The sequence below is a fragment of the Carassius gibelio genome, chromosome B20 (assembly GCF_023724105.1).
Source record: "Carassius gibelio isolate Cgi1373 ecotype wild population from Czech Republic chromosome B20, carGib1.2-hapl.c, whole genome shotgun sequence".
Lineage (NCBI taxonomy): Eukaryota > Metazoa > Chordata > Actinopteri > Cypriniformes > Cyprinidae > Carassius > Carassius gibelio.
The window spans coordinates 21,126,740-21,146,523 of record NC_068415.1 but is presented as its reverse complement, the minus strand read 5'-3'; the positions used below and the strand labels follow the sequence as shown (position 1 = coordinate 21,146,523).

The window sequence follows — 19,784 nt, the reverse complement described above, 5'->3', positions numbered from 1 at the left end:
CAGACGATGAACATTATTAACAGCAATCATTATAAGATGCAATCACACTTGTAGCAATATTTGTTAGTTCTGTTTGTTGATTCAGGGTTAGCATCATCTGAGGTGCTCTGACGGTCAGCATCATCTCTTCTCAGATTTTCTGGATCCAGACTGGAGCTTGTGTAAATCCTAGTTACCATGTAAACCGCGTGGCAAAACAGAGAAACAGATAGAGACATCATTAGCATAGCCGCTGATCCAACAGAGTAAAATAATAAGTTTAACCAAAGCTAAAGAATAATGATGCACATTTGATCAGATGCAACTACACTCACAATTTAAGAGATACATTATTCGAATGCTTGGCGAAAGAGATGCGTTTTTAATCTAGATTTAAACAGAGAGAGAGTGTGTCTGAACCCCGAACATTATCAGGAAGGCTATTCCAGAGTTTGGGAGCCAAATGTGAGAAAGCTCTACCTCCTTTAGTGGACTTTGCTATAGGATCTACCAAAAGTCCAGCGTTTTGTAACCTTAGGGTGCGTGATGGGTTGTATCGTGGTAGAAGGCTAGTTAGGTACGCAGGAGCTAAACCATTTAGGGCCTTATAGGTAAGTAATGATAATTTGTAACTGATACAGAACTTAATAGATAGCCAGTGCAGAGACTGTAAAATTGGGGTAATGATCATATTTTCTTAACCTGGTAAGCACTCTAGCCGCTGCATTTTAGACTATCTGTAGTTTGTTTATTGAAGATGCTGGACAACCACCTAGAAGTGCGTTACAATAGTCCAGTCTAGAGGTCATGAATGCATGAACTAGCTTTTCTGCATCAGAAACAGGTAACATGTTTCTTAGCTTGGTAATGTTTCTAAGATGGAAGAATGCTGTTTTTGTAACATTGGAAATTTGATTTTCAAAAGACAAGTTGCTGTCTAATATAAGATTTTTGACTGTAGAGGAAGTATCCGTCTAGTTGCAAATTGTACTCTACTAGATTCTGTGTACTGTTTTTGGTCCAAAAATGATCTCTGTCTTATCCGAATTTAATTGGAGAAAATTATTGGTCATCCAATCTTTTAAATTTTTAACACAGTCTGTTAGCTTAGACAATTTAGAAGTTTCATCTGTTCTCGTTGAGATATAGCTGAATATAATCAGCATAACAGTGAATAAATCAATTAAATACACTTTTCATCCTCAGTAAAAGTGAACCCTGAATATTTTCATCGGGGAAAAAATTATTTATTCTGTATCTCTCAATGAGTAAAATGCTAAAATAAATGCCAAGTTTATACATATAGTTTTCACAGAAATTACAGTTTATATTTTTTAAAGTGCATTTTATATTAGGTTTTAGTTTATTAATACGGTTGTTTACTGCATTTTTCGCCAAGCTTATTAAAACAACGTTAGCTTCCAACTTATATTACTTAAGCCACATAAAGATAGACTATAAACAGCCTAAGGCACATTCCAGTCCGCTATAAGGCAGAAATAATATGTCATATTTCTAAAACAGCAACGGTTTTCGCCCAGTTTAATGAGGAGTCGAGAACCGTACAGATTCAGCGGTGAACGACTCGTTTAAACTGACTCTGTGAACCGGTTGAACCAATTCATTGAAAAGTTCCGACTCAACAGAAAGATTCGTTCACGAGTCGGACGGACGCCGCTTCAGAGAAAGAGGGGCTCCACAGAGAGACATACAGTCGGCATATTAATGAAAGTGAACATTTCGGTGTGTCCGCCATGTAAGCGGAGGACTGTGCGACTGAACTCGCCTTTCCTGAATGGAGTCTGAAGTCCAGCGTGTGTGATTGACGCGTCCGTACAGATGCTGGCGGCTCCGGTCGCGCCGGGGGAAGGAGAGGTTCTGACATCGTTAGATTTGTTGTTACTATAATCAGCTGACCGGTGCTGGAATCCTCCGTGTGCTGTTTTCTAGAAAGCGGTGACAGCGATGAGCGCTTGTCAGGACGAAACGTCTTTAAGTTGTTCGCAAAGCAGAGAAAATGTCAGCGGCGATGAATGGGGAAGGATGGAGGAATCGTACGCGTCCTGCTTCGACGAACCCACGGGCGACGCGATCCGCGCCGAGATGGACGCGGTGCAGCCGGGCATAGACGGACATGTGCCGCTGCCCCGAGGCCAGCCCCAGCTGATGCTAGGCCTGGTGGAGGAGGGGTTTGCCGGCTATCACGGCCGTCTCGGCTCCGACCCGGACTCCGATTATCTCGACATCACCGGAGACCTCAACTACAGCGAAAGTGACGGGAGCGTCGCCACGAAGAAGCGCAACCGCTCCAACAGCTCGCGGCACCGCGGGGAAGTCGTCACGGAGCTCGGACCCGAGGAGGTGCGCTGGTTCTACAAAGAGGACAAGCGGACCTGGAAACCGTTTGTCGGACACGATTCTTTGAAAATCGAGTTGGCTTATCGCAAATACTGCGAACTTAATCCTAACGAGGTCAGACGGAGGGATGCGGACGAAGAAGCAGAGGATTTATTCGAGTCTCCGTCAGGAGGCGAAGCACCGGAGGTCCGGAGACAGTCGGTCCCCGAGAGCGCGGAGGCTGGAGGCTCCCCGGAAGAGACCGAGCTGGATTCAGAGAGCATCGACGTGGACGCGGTGTGTGTCCGTGGAGGACTGTACGAGGTGGACATCCACAAGAAAGACTGTTATCCCGTTTACTGGAACCGTGAGTAGTTTACGAGCGTACGTTCAAGAAAACAACAAAAATAGATGTTTTGCAGAATGTTCATACAGCTCTTATACACACAACGATATTACTTGAGGCTGTCAAGCTCCACAAGCACCATGAAAGCATCCTAAAAGTAGTCTGAGTATATTTCAAATAATCTTATGTTAGTTAAAAATTGGAAATTTAAGTCATTATTCGCCAAACAAAAGGAAACCCGGAGCTCTGTTCCTCAAATGGATAGCACTAGTCCTTACTAATGAAGCATTATAGTGTATCATCTCCTTTTGTGTTTGTAATAACATTTGTAACAATAGCAGAACTTCTATTTTAAACTTTTCATTCTGAGGTGCAGACAGATTTCAGTGCAATCCATCAATAGGAATCTGATATTTTATATTAAGGTGAAAATGTAAAGGGCGATTAAGTTCTGTGTGAGCTGTAAAAATGTGTGTGTCATTGTGAGCTATTGACACTAATGTAAGGTGAGATTTTTCTAAAAAGAATAGTTGTGTCATTATTTACTCACTCTGAAGTTGTTCCAGACTTGTATGACCTTCTTCCTTCAGTCGGACACTAAAGACGAAAAAAAAAGTCCACTTCAAGAATGAACAAAGTGGCATCAATAAATGTTTGCGAAAACAGTGCAAACTTAGCGAATAAAGAGAAATCTATACATTGATTTTCTCTGTATGAAACATAGCCTTTATTTAAGTTACAAAAAAGGTCAATTGTGCTGTCAAATGATTAATCGCATCCAAAATAAAAGTTTTAGTTTACATGATATGTGTGTGTACTATGTCTGTTTAGTATGTATATATAAATCCACGCACATGCATGTGTATATTTAGGTTGTCCTCATTTTTAAGTTGCTTTGGATAAAAGCATCGGGTATGTGCATATTTTCTAAATATATGCTATATGTGTATAGCACACATGCACACACATGCATCATGTAAACAAAAGCTTTTATTTTGGATGCTATAAATAGTTTGACAGCACTGCATAAGAGTCATTTTGTACATTAATAACAAATATAATGTCATTAATTCAATGAAAAAGTCCATTCATTTGTCACACTAGGCATTCGAAGTCTTGCGATTTTACTCTACGATAACCGAAATCCGTTGGGATCTCAGAAAGGGCCAAAATCTTAGTCAGGTGAAGTGTTTAACAATAATAAAGTGGATAACAATTCCTACTGCTTGCATTTACAGAACAGGACCACATCCCAGTCATGAGAGGCCAGTGGTTCACGGACGGGACCTGGCTGCCCCTGGAGGAGGAGGACAGTGACCTCATTGAACTGGAGCACCTGGACCGTTTCCGAGGCCGGCAGATGAAAGACACCTTTGACATGGAAGCGGTGGCCACAACGGTGGACAGCAAAGACGGTAATAAACCACGTTAGGAATAGGACTCAGGGTTAGGGAAGCTTTGTTATAAAGGTCAAGCACACAAAAAAGGCCGACTTAACATTGGTTCAGCTGATCTAGAGACACGCTCATGAATGAACCACAAACCAACCCAGACATCCTGTTCATCTCGTATGACACACATCTGAAGTAACTCAATCACTGTTGGCATGTATACTGTCACTTGTGTTTGCAAACAGTCAAAAAGACCTTTAATTGAAATTAACTGAGCTGGTTAGGCATTAGATAACAGTCAGGTAATTTGAAACAGACGTGTTTGACTTCTGCCCTTAATTCACTCAGCCATTCACAGTCTGAAACTGAGCCGGAGCCACGTGGACTGGCACAGCGTGGATGAAGTGTACCTTTACAGCGATGCTACCACTTCAAAGATCGCACGGACTGTTACTCAGAAACTGGGATTCTCCAAAGGTCTGTAACAATCTTGATTAGTAGGTACATTCTCGATGGTGTTACTCATTCAAAAAACACTTGATGAGTGCAGTATTCTGTCTTAAAGGGATAGCTCACCCCCCAAAAAAACATTCTGTGATTAATTACTCAGCCTCATGTCATTCCAAATCTTTAAGACCCTGGCTTATCTACAGAACACAAATGAAGATATATTTGATGAAATCCGTGAGCTCTCTGAACTTCCCATAGACAGCAAGGATACTACGATGAACAAGGCTCAGAAACGTAGTAAGGACATCCGTAAAATAGTCCATGTGACATCAGTGGGTCAACCGTAATTTTACGAAGCTACGAGAATAATTTTTGTGTGCAAAGAAAACAAAAATAACAACTTTATTCAACTATCCATCTCCTCCCCATCACCCTGGTGCAATTTTGGAGAGTATCACTAGTATGCAGCGTATGTATGCGGATGCGTTGTTTCTGTTCAGATCAAAGCATACACAATGTAAACAATGTATCCACGTACGGTTCTCCCAGGGTGACGTGGAGAAGATGAATTGTTGAATAAAGTCGTTGTGGAAAACTATTACTGAGAAATATACTGTGAAAGAATATACTTAAGAGCAAACTATATTTAATGTTTTCGGACACTTGTTAATTGCATGCTAATTTAAATGAATTGAAAATATATTTTATTTTAAATGTATTAAATGCAATTAGCTGATCTGATCTCTTGACCCAAGAAGTATATCTAAGTACAGCTTTATATGTACAGTATTGTTCAAAATAATAGCAGTACAATGTGACTAACCAGAATAATCAAGGTTTTTCGTATATTTTTTTAATGCTACGTGGCAAACAAGTTACCAGTAGGTTCAGTAGATTCTCAGAAAACAAATGAGACCCAGCATTCATGATATGCACGCTCTTAAGGCTGTGCAATTGGGCAATTAGTTGAATTAGTTGAAAGGGGTGTGTTCAAAAAAATAGCAGTGTGGCATTCAATCACTGAGGTCATCAATTTTGTGAAGAAACAGGTGTGAATCAGGTGGCCCCTATTTAAGGATGAAGCCAACACTTGTTGAACATGCATTTGAGAGCTGAGGAAAATGGGTCGTTCAAGACATTGTTCAGAAGAACAGCGTACTTTGATTAAAAAGTTGATTAGAGAGGGGAAAACCTATAAAGAGGTGCAAAAAATGATAGGCTGTTCAGCTAAAATGATCTCCAATGCCTTAAAATGGAGAGCAAACCAGAGAGACGTGGAAGAAAACGGAAGACAACCATCAAAATGGATAGAAGAATAACCAGAATGGCAAAGGCTCAGCCAATGATCACCTCCAGGATGATCAAAGACAGTCTGGAGTTACCTGTAAGTACTGTGACAGTTAGAAGACGTCTGTGTGAAGCTAATCTATTTTCAAGAATCCCCCGCAAAGTCCCTCTGTTAAAAAAAAGGCATGTGCAGAAGAGGTTACAATTTGCCAAAGAACACATCAACTGGCCTAAAGAGAAATGGAGGAACATTTTGTGGACTGATGAGAGTAAAATCGTTCTTTTTGGGTCCAAGGGCCACAGGCAGTTTGTGAGACGACCCCCAAACTCTGAATTCAAGCCACAGTACACAGTGAAGACAGTGAAGCATGGAGGTGCAAGCATCATGATATGGGCATGTTTCTCCTACTATGGTGTTGGGCCTATTTATCGCATACCAGGGATCATGGATCAGTTTGCATATGTTAAAATACTTGAAGAGGTCATGTTGCCCTATGCTGAAGAGGACATGCCCTTGAAATGGTTGTTTCAACAAGACAATGACCCAAAACACACTAGTAAACGGGCAAAGTCTTGGTTCCAAACCAACAAAATTAATGTTATGGAGTGGCCAGCCCAATCTCCAGACCTTAATCCAATTGAGAACTTGTGGGGTGATATCAAAAATGCTGTTTATGAAGCAAAACCAAGAAATGTGAATGAATTGTGGAATGTTGTTAAAGAATCATGGAGTGGAATAACAGCTGAGAGGTGCCACAAGTTGGTTGACTCCATGCCACACAGATGTCAAGCAGTTTTAAAAAACTGTGGTCATACAACTAAATATTAGTTTAGTGATTCACAGGATTGCTAAATCCCAGAAAAAAAAATGTTTGTACAAAATAGTTTTGAGTTTGTACAGTCAAAGGTAGACACTGCTATTTTTTTGAACACACCCCTTTCAACTAATTGCCCAATTGCACAGCCTTAAGAGCGTGCATATCATGAATGCTGGGTCTCGTTTGTTTTCTGACAATCTACTGAACCTACTGGTAACTTGTTTGCCACGTAGCAATAAAAAATATACTAAAAACCTTGATTATTCTGGTTAGTCACATTGTACTGCTATTATTTTGAACAATACTGTAATTTCATCATTACTTCATTTTTTTTTTTTTTGGTTAAAGTGCACTGACAGATATGCTGACAAGCATTGATGTTAAACTAAATTATGCTTTAATTTCATTTCTATTGAATATATGTCATATATTTAATTATACTTGCAGTTACACATTTATAATATACAAACGTGTGAGTCCACATTCACAATATATTTAAATGTAACATTAAGTGAAACACAGTTAAAATTATGAATTATACAAGTAATTTATATACGCTTTAGTATAGTTAGCTTAGTTTACCTCTTCAAAGCATAACAGAATTTTATTAAAACATAATGAACTTTAAAGTAAAAACCTTTATTTCACATCACAAAGTGCACTTTTAAATATTTTAAATATTTAAATTTAAATATTTTATGTTCAATAGAAGAAAGAAGCTTATATAGGGTGAACTATACATTTAAGAAGTCTTATATGGCTTTTATTTCATTCATATTATTTTATCTACAAGTACAGTTTAACCATTCTTCTAAAATTTCAAGTACAAGTGTACATTTAATACCTTTTCAGCTTTTTCCACAAGCAGAGCCATTATTAAAACTAAAGATAAAATGAAGTGATTATCAATGTTACAAAGTAGCAGAGGTTCTCCCTTCATGTCTGGTTAGCGTCCAGCAGCGGGACCCGTCTCCATCGAGGCTATGTAGAGGAGGCGGCTCTAGAGGACACACCCCCTGAAACGACACACATAGTGTTTGTGGTACATGGGATTGGCCAGAAGATGGACCAGGGCCGTATCATTAGAAACACAAGCATGTGAGTCCTCTGATCACACAGCCGAATCTGCACAAAACCAGTCATCTAAACCTGAAACTAACTGATGCACTTCACTGATGAGCAGGATGCGTGATGCTGCCCGCAAGATGGAGGAGAAGCACTTTTCTGACCGGATAAATGAACACGTTGAGTTCCTTCCTGTGGAATGGCGATCTAAACTCACCCTTGATGGAGGTATTGACTAGGGACAATAATAAAAAAACAAAGTGCATATGTTTGAAAACTATTGTCAATGATAGATAGTTTATTTAAAATGAAGTATACTTTTTCAGACACTGTGGACTCCATTACTCCAGACAAAGTGCGAGGTCTAAGAGACATGCTGAACAGCAGTGCCATGGACATTATGTACTACACAAGCCCTTTGTACAGGGATGAGGTGACATACAGCCACAATCCTCCATTCTTTCATTCATTTTTTTCATTATTTTTATGAACTTTTCACATTTTCATGAAGTTGCAATTTAGTATATGTTAAGTATTTACATTTTCAGTGTAATACCGAATAACAGAGTAAAACTATAATCACATACTTTACATGATACATATTAGTTGACACATCAAAATAATTGTACTGATTTAAAGCACAACAAAAGAGTAAAATGTACTTTAAAGTAAAACTGTTCATTTTACATTATTACGAATGGTGTGCTTAAGTGTGTTATGAAATATAATCTTGAAAGTTTTCTGTTTGAGTATGCTAAATTGGCCTTTTATTTAATTAATATTCTCTAAGTGTCTCTAAGTGTAATTTGTAGACCAGAAATGTTGAGTATAAAATTCAGAAAGTATGAATAAATCATTATTGTCATTAATAATCATTATTAATCATTATTATATAAAGGTCAATATTATTTAAAATATGTGGTTTAACCAATATGTGTGTGTACTATGTATTTTAGCTTATTAGAGTATATTAGCTTATCAACATTCAATTGAAATCAGTTACAGAATTTCCCATGCACTTCACATGTTATTTTTTATTCAGGACCTATGTTCAGTGTTACAAGGCTTTCACTTATTAGGTTAAATTTCGAATGCATGCTAATTTGGAAGGCAGTCTATGTAGGCAGCATATAGCGTGGCAGCTGACTAGGTTTTGGAACATAGCTATTCTCAGTCTCTTTCATGTAAAGTTTGACTAAATGTCCCACACTGAAGCACATTCTGTCCTACTATTTCCTAGTACACTAATAAAGTGTCACAATTGTTCATTTCATGCTCACTGCACTTGCATCCTTAGATCACCCGGGGTCTGACCAAAGAGTTGAACCGACTCTACACGCTCTTTTGTGAGCGCAACCCAGAATTTGCAGAGAAAGGAAAGGTGTCCATCGTCTCCCACTCACTCGGCTGCGTCATCACCTTTGACATCATGACAGGGTGGGACCCTGTGCGCTTTGTTCATGAAGAGGTGCCAGATGCCATGGAGGCTGATGTTAGCAGACAAGAACGTCAGCTACAGGAGGATCTTCGTAACACATGCTTAAGGTTTACAACTAATCATAACAACACCCCCATTATATTAGTAAATCTAATAATAATAAGCAGCACAATGACAATGAACATTACAATAAACATTCTAGAACTTTTTTTTGTTTTTGAGTTTTAACAGAACTTAAAACCTAAAAAGGTGTTTTATGGTGGCCATTTCTGTGAATCCAATAAGTAAGACACTCCAAGGCATGATTCCAGAATAAAAACTGAAAAATATTTTTTATAAGTGACAAAAAACACATTTGAATTAAATCGCTTTCCATGGATTTTTTTTTTTTACCCTTTATAAGCCTTATACACTTAATTTTTTCTCTTTATATATTTACTAGCGCTTGACAAATGATTAATCACGATTAATCACATACAAAATAAAGTTTTTTGTTTACATAATATATGTACTGTGTGTACTGTGTATATTTATTATGTATATATAAATACACATGCATGTATATATTTCAGAAAAATGTTTCAGGGAATGCAAAATTTCTAAATCACTGATAGCCCTTCGGGCAGACATTCTTCATATTTTGATAGACCAAAATGAATTTAAGAAGCACAAATAAAATAAATAAATAACAAAACATATATGGTGCTTTATTATTTAAATAACAGAATACTTCTTTGATACAACAGCAAAAACGTAGCATATAGGGATGAAACAATTCACTCAACTCACAGTGCGATGTGATGCGATACAATTCACAATTTCACAACACAATTTTCTTACATTTATTTATTAATATTATTATTTATTTTTACAAAATAAAATTTAAGAGAAATTGTAAATGAAAAAGTCGTCCAACAAAATGCTGCAAAAAATTTTCTGCAAAATTAAAATCTTACAATTTTTAAACAAATCCCAAATCAAATAATTAAATAATACTGTACAAATAATATAAATCTCTTCATATAAACAAACTAAGATTTTGAATGTTTTTTTTTTTTTTTCATTTAAAATCAGGGGCAACCACTGCATTTATTCATGATCCAAGCAAAGATGCTAAATACATGTTATTAAGATTTCAATTAGATTGTATAATTTTCGAAATCTGAAGCAGAACAGAATGGGCTGATTTTAGCTTGGTGAATGAGACACAAATGTAACTCTCTGACAGCAGGTGGCGCTTATGGAACAGCAAGTTCCATTTATAGGCTGCTGCCCCTTTAAGACCAAATGCACGGATCCAATATAATGATGAACTTGAGATTTCTTTCGACACTGTTTACATTCACTTAAGACATAACCGACTGTGTTTACAAAAATACTTACATAGAAAGTTATTTTGAGATGATTTTGTGTAAATGTGTTCGTTCAGATGCAAGGATATGTGAAAGAGAAATAAATTTTTTGTTTGTGCATTGTCTGAAATGCAGCTCTCTGAATGAGTGCACATGAATGGTTTAAAACTGAATGTCTTAGAAATGGCAGGTCTTAGAAACTGATCTGTTTTGATCATAGCATAAATGTGTTTATGCTAGTGAACGACGCAAATCATATCACTGTTCAAGATAGCCTGTCGGGAATCACGGTGATACATTTTGGTAGCCCGAATGGAAAACATAATAGCCCCGGGACGTCATCTAGAAATTTTGCAAGCCCTGTTTATATATTAAATATATTTATTATCAACAAAACAGTCAATAGTGACAATAGTGACAAAATGTCTAAAATGTATATCACTTAATGTTAACATGTTTATTTATTATATACCATTATATAAAGTATAAAATAGTGATCTTAGAAGGAGGACAAATGAGTGTCTGCTGTAGATGGACATGGCATTTCAAAACCAGACTGTCCAACCTGAAACCAGATGGATATCCACCTTAACTGTAGTCTTGCATATCCAGACCTTCAGAGGTCTGGAATTTATGGCAGCTTTAATTGGCCAAGGCCCATGAGGCAGTTTGACTGACATCTCAAACAATCAATCACAGTTTGTTTCGTTCATCGTCACCTTCCGAGGGGTGGAAATGTCGCCACAATAACAGACCAGTGTGTAAAACTCTCGGACGTTTTTTAAAGATTTTATGCTGCGAACTTAAAAAATTTCACATACTTTTGAAAATCCAGTGTTTAGCAGATCCCAATAAGCGCTCGTCATCACAGTTGTAAACACAGCGGCTTTCTTCTTTCATGAAGGGGTTTTAGCGCAATGGTATCTTTGTTTCCAGGCAGAATGTTAAAGAATGTGACACATAAGTCTCGCGGAAAACCTGTAGAATTAAACCAATCAGATGACAATTTCAACACTCCTGAAGTGTTTCCACTTTTGAGTCCCATATGCATCAGACGTTTAGCCAACGGTCTGTGGGCGTGACATCTGAGGCTGAGACTACCTTAATTGTAGCAACTGTATAGCAACATGCTAACAACCACTCAGATTAATCTAGTTATTACATAGCAGTATGCTAACATCCACCAAGAACACACTAGTAAGACACTATCATCCTCTCAAAACAGTTGAGCAATCGCATAGCAACATGCTAACAATAACTACTCTAGCAACATGCTAACACATATTTATATTTAACATAACATATTTAAAACATGCTAACAACATTTTAACAACCACCTAGAACACAAAACTCAGACACTAAATACCTTTCAAAAAACTGTAGCATAGCAACATGCTAACAATTACATAGAATGCTCTATTAATACACAAATAACCTCTCAAAGCACTCTCAACCACCTAAAACACAATAGAAAGACACAAACAATGTAGCAGCACAGCTACAAGCTAACATCTACTCAGAACATGATAGCAGCATGCTAACATCCACCCAGAACACTCGAATAACCTCTCTGAACACTCCACAACAATCAAATACCCTAGCAATATTCAGAACACTCTAGCAACACGCTAACAACCATTCAGAAGACTAGAAACTGCATTTCAATATGCTAACAACCGTAACCACTGCAGAAACATTTAGCATGTTAGCAAGCTTAACCATTGTAACAACATGCTAACCATGCAGAACACTAGAAACATGCTGACAACTATTCAGAACACAAGACACTGTATATCAACATGCTAACAACCTTAACTACCATAACAACATGCTAACAACCTTAACTACTGTAACAACATGCTAACCACTTTAACTACCATAACAACATGCTAACAACCTTAACTACTGTAACGACATGCTAACAACTTTAACTACCGTAACAACATGCTAACAACCTTAACTACTGTAACAACATGCTAACAACTTTAACTACCGTAACAACATGCTAACAACCTTAACTACTGTAACAACATGCTAACAACTTTAACTACCATAACAACATGCTAACAACCACACAGACCACTCCTGCAACACACTAACAACCACTACTAGCAACATGCAAAAGTCCACTTGGAGCACTTTAACAACCAAACAGAAACTTTGCTAATAAACATTCACAACATCTTAGAACCACTCTTGTTTTCATAAGATTACGTAAAAATATAGTTGTTATTTTATCTGTGATTTATGTTGCACTAAGATTTAGAAAAATCTAAATTTTTTATTATTTCTACTAGTTCTTATTACATTTGTTTATTTGTCACTATAAACTGATTTTAGTGTTCTTCCATTGTTTCTGATGCATATAAGAATCATGAATCATTAAAATGTTTTAGATTGTTCTGCACTCTACTTCACAAGGACAATCCCTCTGTTAATCTTGTTTATGGGATGTTCCTCTCCAAAAATTAATTTTATATTTCATTTGCAGAATGAGGGATTTGGAGGATAAGCTCTGGCGTTTCCAAACCTCATCCTCAAGACCCTCTCCAGCCCTGAAATTCAAGGTACTTTAGTATAACCGTACCCTTCCTTTCTCCTTCTCACCTCCGGTTTGTGTTTGTCTTAATCAATACACCTTGTGTTTTGGGGTTGTAGGTGGAGAACTTCTTCTGTATGGGATCTCCTCTGGCTGTGTTCTTGGCTTTACGAGGTGTCCGTCCAGGAACCAACGGAACACAAGACCACATCTTACCCAAATCCATCTGCCAGAGGCTTTTCAACATCTTCCATCCCACTGATCCTGTAGTGAGTGTGATTAGATTGCAGAGTAAATATAGCTCAGGGTCAGATTTCTTTTTTTGCTGGTCCATATTATGAGCCAGTTGTGAAACAAAAACTAGTCTGGAAATAAAATAATGAATTATAGCATTAAAAGGATACTCAACCCCAAACTGAAAATTTGGTCATTAATCACTTACCCCCATCTCATTCCAAACCTTCGTTCGTCTTCAGAACACAATTTAAGATATTTTGGATGAATATCGGGAGGCTTGTGACTGTCCTACAGACTGCCAAGTAAGTTACAGTGTCAAGGTCCAGGAAAATATGAAAAGCATCATCAGAATAGTTCATCTGCCATCAGTGGTTCAACCATAACGTTATGAAACGACGACAATACTTTTCTCTTACATTAATAAAACAAAAATAACGACTTTGTTCAACAATTTGTCTCCTCTGTGTCTCTCCACATCGCTGTAGCGCCATTTTGGAGAATATGAGCAGAACGTAGGCAGCGTACGCTTTTCTGTGGAGACGAATTGTTGAATAAAGTTGGTATTTTTGTTTTATTTACATACAAAAAGTACGGGTTTTTCAGGTTTGGAACGAAATGGGGCTAAGTGATTATTGGCAAAATCTTGATTTTGGGGTGGAGTATCCCTTTAAAATACATGTATTCATATTAATAGTTAGCTCTAATCTGTTGAAATTGTCGCTTAATTCTAATTCATTCAAATGCATTTTTTTTAAATAGGTTTACCATTTATTTGTAATTAAATGTAAAATTTAATAGCAAATTTTGAGTAAAAATATTTTCTTTTTTTCAGTATAGTTCCTGTTATTGTAATTGAAGATATAGAATATCTGTATATCAGTCAGGAAATATAAATAACAGTCAAATAAAAACAAATGGTTTCCTTTTAGGCATACAGGTTGGAACCGCTCATCCTGAAACATTATAGTAATATAGCACCGGTCCAAATTCACTGGTGAGTAAAATAATGACTTTGCTAAATAAATGTAAAAATTAAATTCAAGTGTTAAACTGGAAAAAAATAAATATTGCAATCAAATAAAGTGCTGTTTCTATAATGTACAATGCACTCTGTGACTGCATATATTTTTGTACATTCATGTCACCATTGATTTTCTTTTTAGGTACAACACCAGCAGCCCCACACCGTATGACCAGATCCGTCCCACTCTACTGAATCCGTCAAAGGAAAGTGCTTCTGTGTCTGATACGGAGAGCCTCCCGAGCCCCTGCACCTCCCCTCCACAGCCCCGCAGACACTACGGCGAGTCTATCACCAGCCTGGGCAAGGCCAGCATCATGGGTGAGATGGAAAGAGAGAGGTCATTAAAGGCGTCTGGAATAGTAAAACACTTGCAGGGGTGAGCAGAATGTATAGTGTGCAGTGTAGGAGTAGGATTATGCTTCCCAAATACTGAGATAATGGCAGTCTGCCTTCAATTACTGCATATCTGCAGTTTATAGCGCTTGATTTTAGTGTGCAAAGCGATAAACAGAAACAGCTCTGCAAAGCATTAGATCAATAGGAAGCAATTAGGAAGTGTCGATGTGGATATATTAGAGCTGTCAGTCGATTACATTTTTTTAAAAATCTAATTAACTGCATGATTTGTTTAAATTAAATCATAAATTAAATAATTGCAAATTAGATTTGGCTGTGAAAATACCCCCAAAAGATTATTTAAAGCTCTTTTTGTGTATAATGAGAAAGCATTAAGTAGACTTTGCAAATAGTAGCTTTAGAAATAAATATTTGATTTGATTCAACATAGCATTTATTACACATAAGTGTGAGTGCTATACATAAAGTATGCAACCTTAAAGAAGATTTTTGTTTTTTTATCATGCAAAGGGAGTCATTGGTAACCATTCAAAATACCTTATTTTATGTTTTATGTAACTATAACTGCCAGTGGCATAAATGTCTTTGAGTCATCTATTCATTTGATTATTTCAAACGGCTGATTCATTCAAGAATTTAGACAGCTCTCTTTATGAATGGGCCTTTGAGTCATTGATGCACCCAATTCGTGTTGCTCGGAGATGCACAACTGTCCTGCTGTGGCTTTATAGGTAATATTTTTGTAGCCAAAACTGAGCAAAATTTTAGGGCATACCTGCATTTATGGAGTTGTTGCCCTGCATCATATTTGTCATGTAAGATGACTTACAGGTCCGAGGGTGTGGCCAGTGCGTTAACTGCATTAAAATACTTAAATCTCATTTTTTCATAAGTAATGAATTAAGTCATTAAACTGACAGCCTTAATATATATATATATATATATATATATATATATATATATATATATATATATATATATATATATATATATATAAATATATATATATATATATATATATATATATATAAATCCTTTTTTATACAAATATTGCATGTGCCAAAGCAATCCTGATTTCTGAAATAAAAAGGTTTTGCGACTGTTAAAATGTAACGTTATCTGTGCATACTTGATTTTTTTTCTGCAGGAGCGGCAAGTATAGGTAAAGGCATTGGTGGTATCCTGTTCTCCAGATTTTCCCGCTCTAGTGGACAGGTGGGTAGTGTGGAGGAGGAGCCATCAGACTCTGAAGGCGGGGCTTGTGAGAAAGGGGAAGATGGACGGCTTGTGGAGTTAGACGATATAGTTGAGGAAAAGACAGAGGAGAAGATCGAGGAGAAGACAGGAGACACCAGCATGTCACAATCAGCCTCTGCCATAATGGATAACTCATCCTGTAAGCACCATCTACACAAAGAAGTCATTGCGTAGTTTGATAATTATCTCATTACTCACAATTTCATGGTTTCAGTATCTTGGTTTAGAAAACCTGTTTGGTAACAAACTATATATTTGCAGTTTCGTTTGGTGCCGCTAATATTTATGAAAATGCTTGTTTTTACTGATAACTTTATCCTTTATTATAATGGAAATGTTTCCACATCTGAGTAAATTGTAAGATAAGGTTTAAAGTAAGAGCTTAAGTCACATTGTGAGATATAAAGTTGCAGTTACCAAACATAAAAGTCGAATTGCAAGATATAAAAAAATTGTCAGATGCAAAATCACAGTTGCAAGATATAAAGTCACATTTTAGACATATAGAAATGTCCTAAGTTATAAACTAACAATTTGAAAATATAAAGTCAAAAATAAAACTGTAAGAAACAAAGTCGCAATTGTGAGATATAGTCACATGGCTGGATATGAAGTCACAGTGAGAGATATGATATTTCAGTTCTGAAAAACAAAGTCAAAGTTTGAGTAGAACGCCAAACCTCCAGATCTTCAAAACGCATGACAGTGATATTCTTCTTGTTTTGCAGTTGAGCTCGAGAACCGCATCGACTTTGAGCTGAGGGAGGGCCTGGTGGAGAGCCGCTATTGGTCAGCGGTGACGTCACACACAGCCTATTGGTGCTCCCACGATGTGGCTCTGTTTCTGCTAACATTCATGTACAGGCCAAATGAAGCGAATGACATGCCAGAGGACAACCCCGAGTCATAACAAACACACATCGATCACTCCCTTAATTTAGTTTAGCAGACCTTGTTCACTGTGCATCAGAGATCCTGTCCTTGCCTTGTTTTCCCTTAATTCAGAAGCACACCCATGGAGGAGACTTGCTCTCGCCACTTCATCCCCAGACTAGGATTGTTCTTAACCTCCGTGAGATGATGGTTGCAGCTTGGAAATTCAGACTATTCACATCTTGATCATTCCCAAAGCAGCAGAACCTTCATATTGACTGATGTGTATTGACTGAAGTTGTGGTTGTTATAGTAGGACTGAGAAAAATCTGCTGAATTGAAGGTTCACAATCAGAAAGTGTTTTTATTAGAAGTGCGTAAGATGTGTTTTCTTGCCTAAAAATAATAGTTTTGAAAATTATCCAGAAATACTGTATGTTTACATTATTTAGATGATGAAACACAATCTGCATCACTCCTAAATGTGGCCAAATGTTGAGTTGATAGTTGACGGGAGCAGTGCACATAGATTAATTCAAAGAGAATAACCATTAGTTCAATTCAAAATATCAATTCTGCCATTATTTGCTCACCCTCATGTTGCTCCAAATTTGTGGAACAAAAAGAGATATTTTGCAGAATTGTACTAGTTGCATTGAATGGAGATCAGTGTTATTTTAGTATCGTTGATATTCTATTACAGATTTTATTCATATTTTGAGTTTTTATTCATTTATTCCCCCTGCTTTTTTAGTTAACGATAATAACCCTGATGCAAACTGAAGTTTTTGAGCTTAAAAAAAGTTTCAGAAAAAGGAAAATATTTCAAGTCCTCTGAATTTAATGTGTAGAACCGGTTGAAATTTACGCTCTCATTCTCTAAAAGTGGTAATATCTGCCGTAGCTCTCCTTTCCACAGTCATGAGTGGAGTAGCAGTGTCTGAATCATGAATGAATCTTTATTTGATTTAGATCTTAACTGATTTAGCTGTCTGAAGGATTCAATCAACCGAGCTCAACTCACTGAATCTTTGATCCGGTTACCAGTGAATAACCACTGACCTTTCAGTTCGTTACCGAAAATATTTTCTAGCTTCAGAAGACTTGGAATATAGTTGTATGGATCCCTTTTACATCTTGAAAGCCTCCGTTCCCATTTATTGTAACTGGAAAGACCGAGGAGGGCGACGTAAGCCAATGTTGATCGTAGCTCCATTGATGACAATGGATCAACTTGGGCTTGTGATACTTTTGGGGAAACGCAGCCCAGAACATCCTTCACAATTTCTCCTTTTGTCTTCCACGGAGGTCATACTGGTTTGGAACAACATGGTGGAGGGTCACAGAATTTGTGAACTATTCCAGACATTTCCATTCCTTATCCTTCTTCTCTTTCCAATACATTCGAGGCATTAGTTTCTCCTCTGCACTCGCATGAAAGACACTGAAATCTGGGAATCTGAATGCACTCTTTGCTATGAATTAGAGTTTATCCTTTAACGTGCATGAAAGACAAAGTCTGGATGACTTCCACTGAACCCCTTACAACTGGATCTCCTCTCAGTTCTGTCCAAGATGACACACTTGACATTTTTCATACGTGGCATTCTCTGGAGACGTCATATCGAACTTGTTACTTGTCATGTTGTTTATAGCACTAATACAGTAACAAAGACATTTCATCTTTCAATTCAAACCATTGTTTTTGTAACGTCCATGTTTCCTGTATTAATTTTGTATGATTCGTTTACAGTAATCCTGAAAAATGACACCCCCATGCCTTTACGATGACAAGCGAAAAGCACTTAACATTGGCTCCTTACCTCACCCTTGAATGTGCCAATACACTGAAGAGTGCGATCCTCATCAGGTGTCAGAGGGAAACGTCTGCATTGTGTGCATATATCTATATCTATATCAGAACTGGACTCCAGCGTGTCTGTTCCTGTTTAGCTTCAGTGAACACAGAGCTGTTCCTCTTTTATGAACCTCGTGTTTTTCATTAAAACTGATATTGACCGCCTGCTCTGTCTCATTCTGTTAATTGCTTTTAAAGTCGGACTTTATAGGTAGGTATCAGCCACAAGCGGAGTTGCTGTGGGCCTTGAACAGAATAAATGGAAAACAATGCGACTTTATTAATCCCTGAGGGGTGATTTAGCGTTACCCATCAATAATGAGTCATCAAATAGAGACACTGGAGCTGTTGTTCTCAAATGGGGGTGTGACCCAATAAACAAATCAGCAATACTATACATTTTTAAAATGGAAGGGGAAAATTGTTCCATGCATCTTGCTGTTATTGTCAAATTTGCATTTTATCAAAATAAACAGTATTTTTGTGTAAATTCACCTGTCGGTTGATAATATGTCCAGTATACTGATACAACATTCGAGGCATTCTTGTGATGTGTGTTAAGCTGTAAATTGCACTTGCTTGTTTGGGGACACTTTTTTTGTTCATTATTATAATATTTTTATAAGATGTTTATAATACTACAAAAGATTTATATTTCAAATAAATATGATTATTTTGAACTTTCTATCCAATAATTATATAACCCGGAAATATTGGTTTCCACAAACTGTTTTCAACAATGAAAATAAATGTTTCTTGAGCAACAGATCAGCACTGCGACACTGAAGCAGTCATATCTGGTATCAATTAGACAGTATTCTACTTTTTTAAATATTTAAGTTATTATTTTATTTTATTTTACTTATTTTGTGGGGGGACCGAGTACTAAGCACCAGTTCACTGGAATTGTGCCATTATTATTATATTTTGCATGTTATATTTTTCAGTTTTAGTTTCAGTTATATAATAAACCCACAATGAAGTCTGGAGTAATGGCTGGTGAACATTTCGTTTTGCCTCCACATTACATTTTAAAATATATTAAAAACCTCACACTATTTACAATATTAATGTTCTAGTGTATTTTTGATCAAAGAAATGCAGCCTTGTTGAGAATAAGCGTACATATTATATTTTATTATTTCAGTATACCAAACGGCACAAAAATACTTCTTT

The 19,784-nt window shown here is 37.0% G+C and overlaps 1 protein-coding gene across 2 annotated transcripts; it reads left to right on the top strand.

Annotated features, from left to right (window-relative positions):
* The first annotated feature begins 1,600 nt into the window (after positions 1 to 1,600).
* ddhd1b (DDHD domain containing 1b) lies at positions 1,601 to 19,098 on the top strand. 2 transcript variants are annotated; one of them, XM_052586420.1, is made up of 13 exons: positions 1,601 to 2,683; positions 3,901 to 4,077; positions 4,402 to 4,530; positions 7,559 to 7,706; positions 7,792 to 7,901; positions 8,000 to 8,106; positions 8,971 to 9,218; positions 12,955 to 13,030; positions 13,122 to 13,271; positions 14,169 to 14,233; positions 14,403 to 14,581; positions 15,768 to 16,016; positions 16,606 to 19,098. In XM_052586420.1, the coding sequence occupies exons 1-13, from the start codon at positions 1,945 to 1,947 to the stop codon at positions 16,785 to 16,787; spliced, it is 2,559 nt and encodes an 852-aa protein (XP_052442380.1). In that variant the 5' UTR covers positions 1,601 to 1,944; the 3' UTR covers positions 16,788 to 19,098. The 2 variants fall into 2 exon arrangements, with proteins under 2 accessions (XP_052442380.1, XP_052442381.1); XM_052586421.1 differs by lacking the exon at positions 16,606 to 19,098 and having other exon boundaries at positions 1,624 to 2,683; positions 14,403 to 14,639; positions 15,768 to 15,925.
* Positions 19,099 to 19,784: the final 686 nt, after the last annotated feature.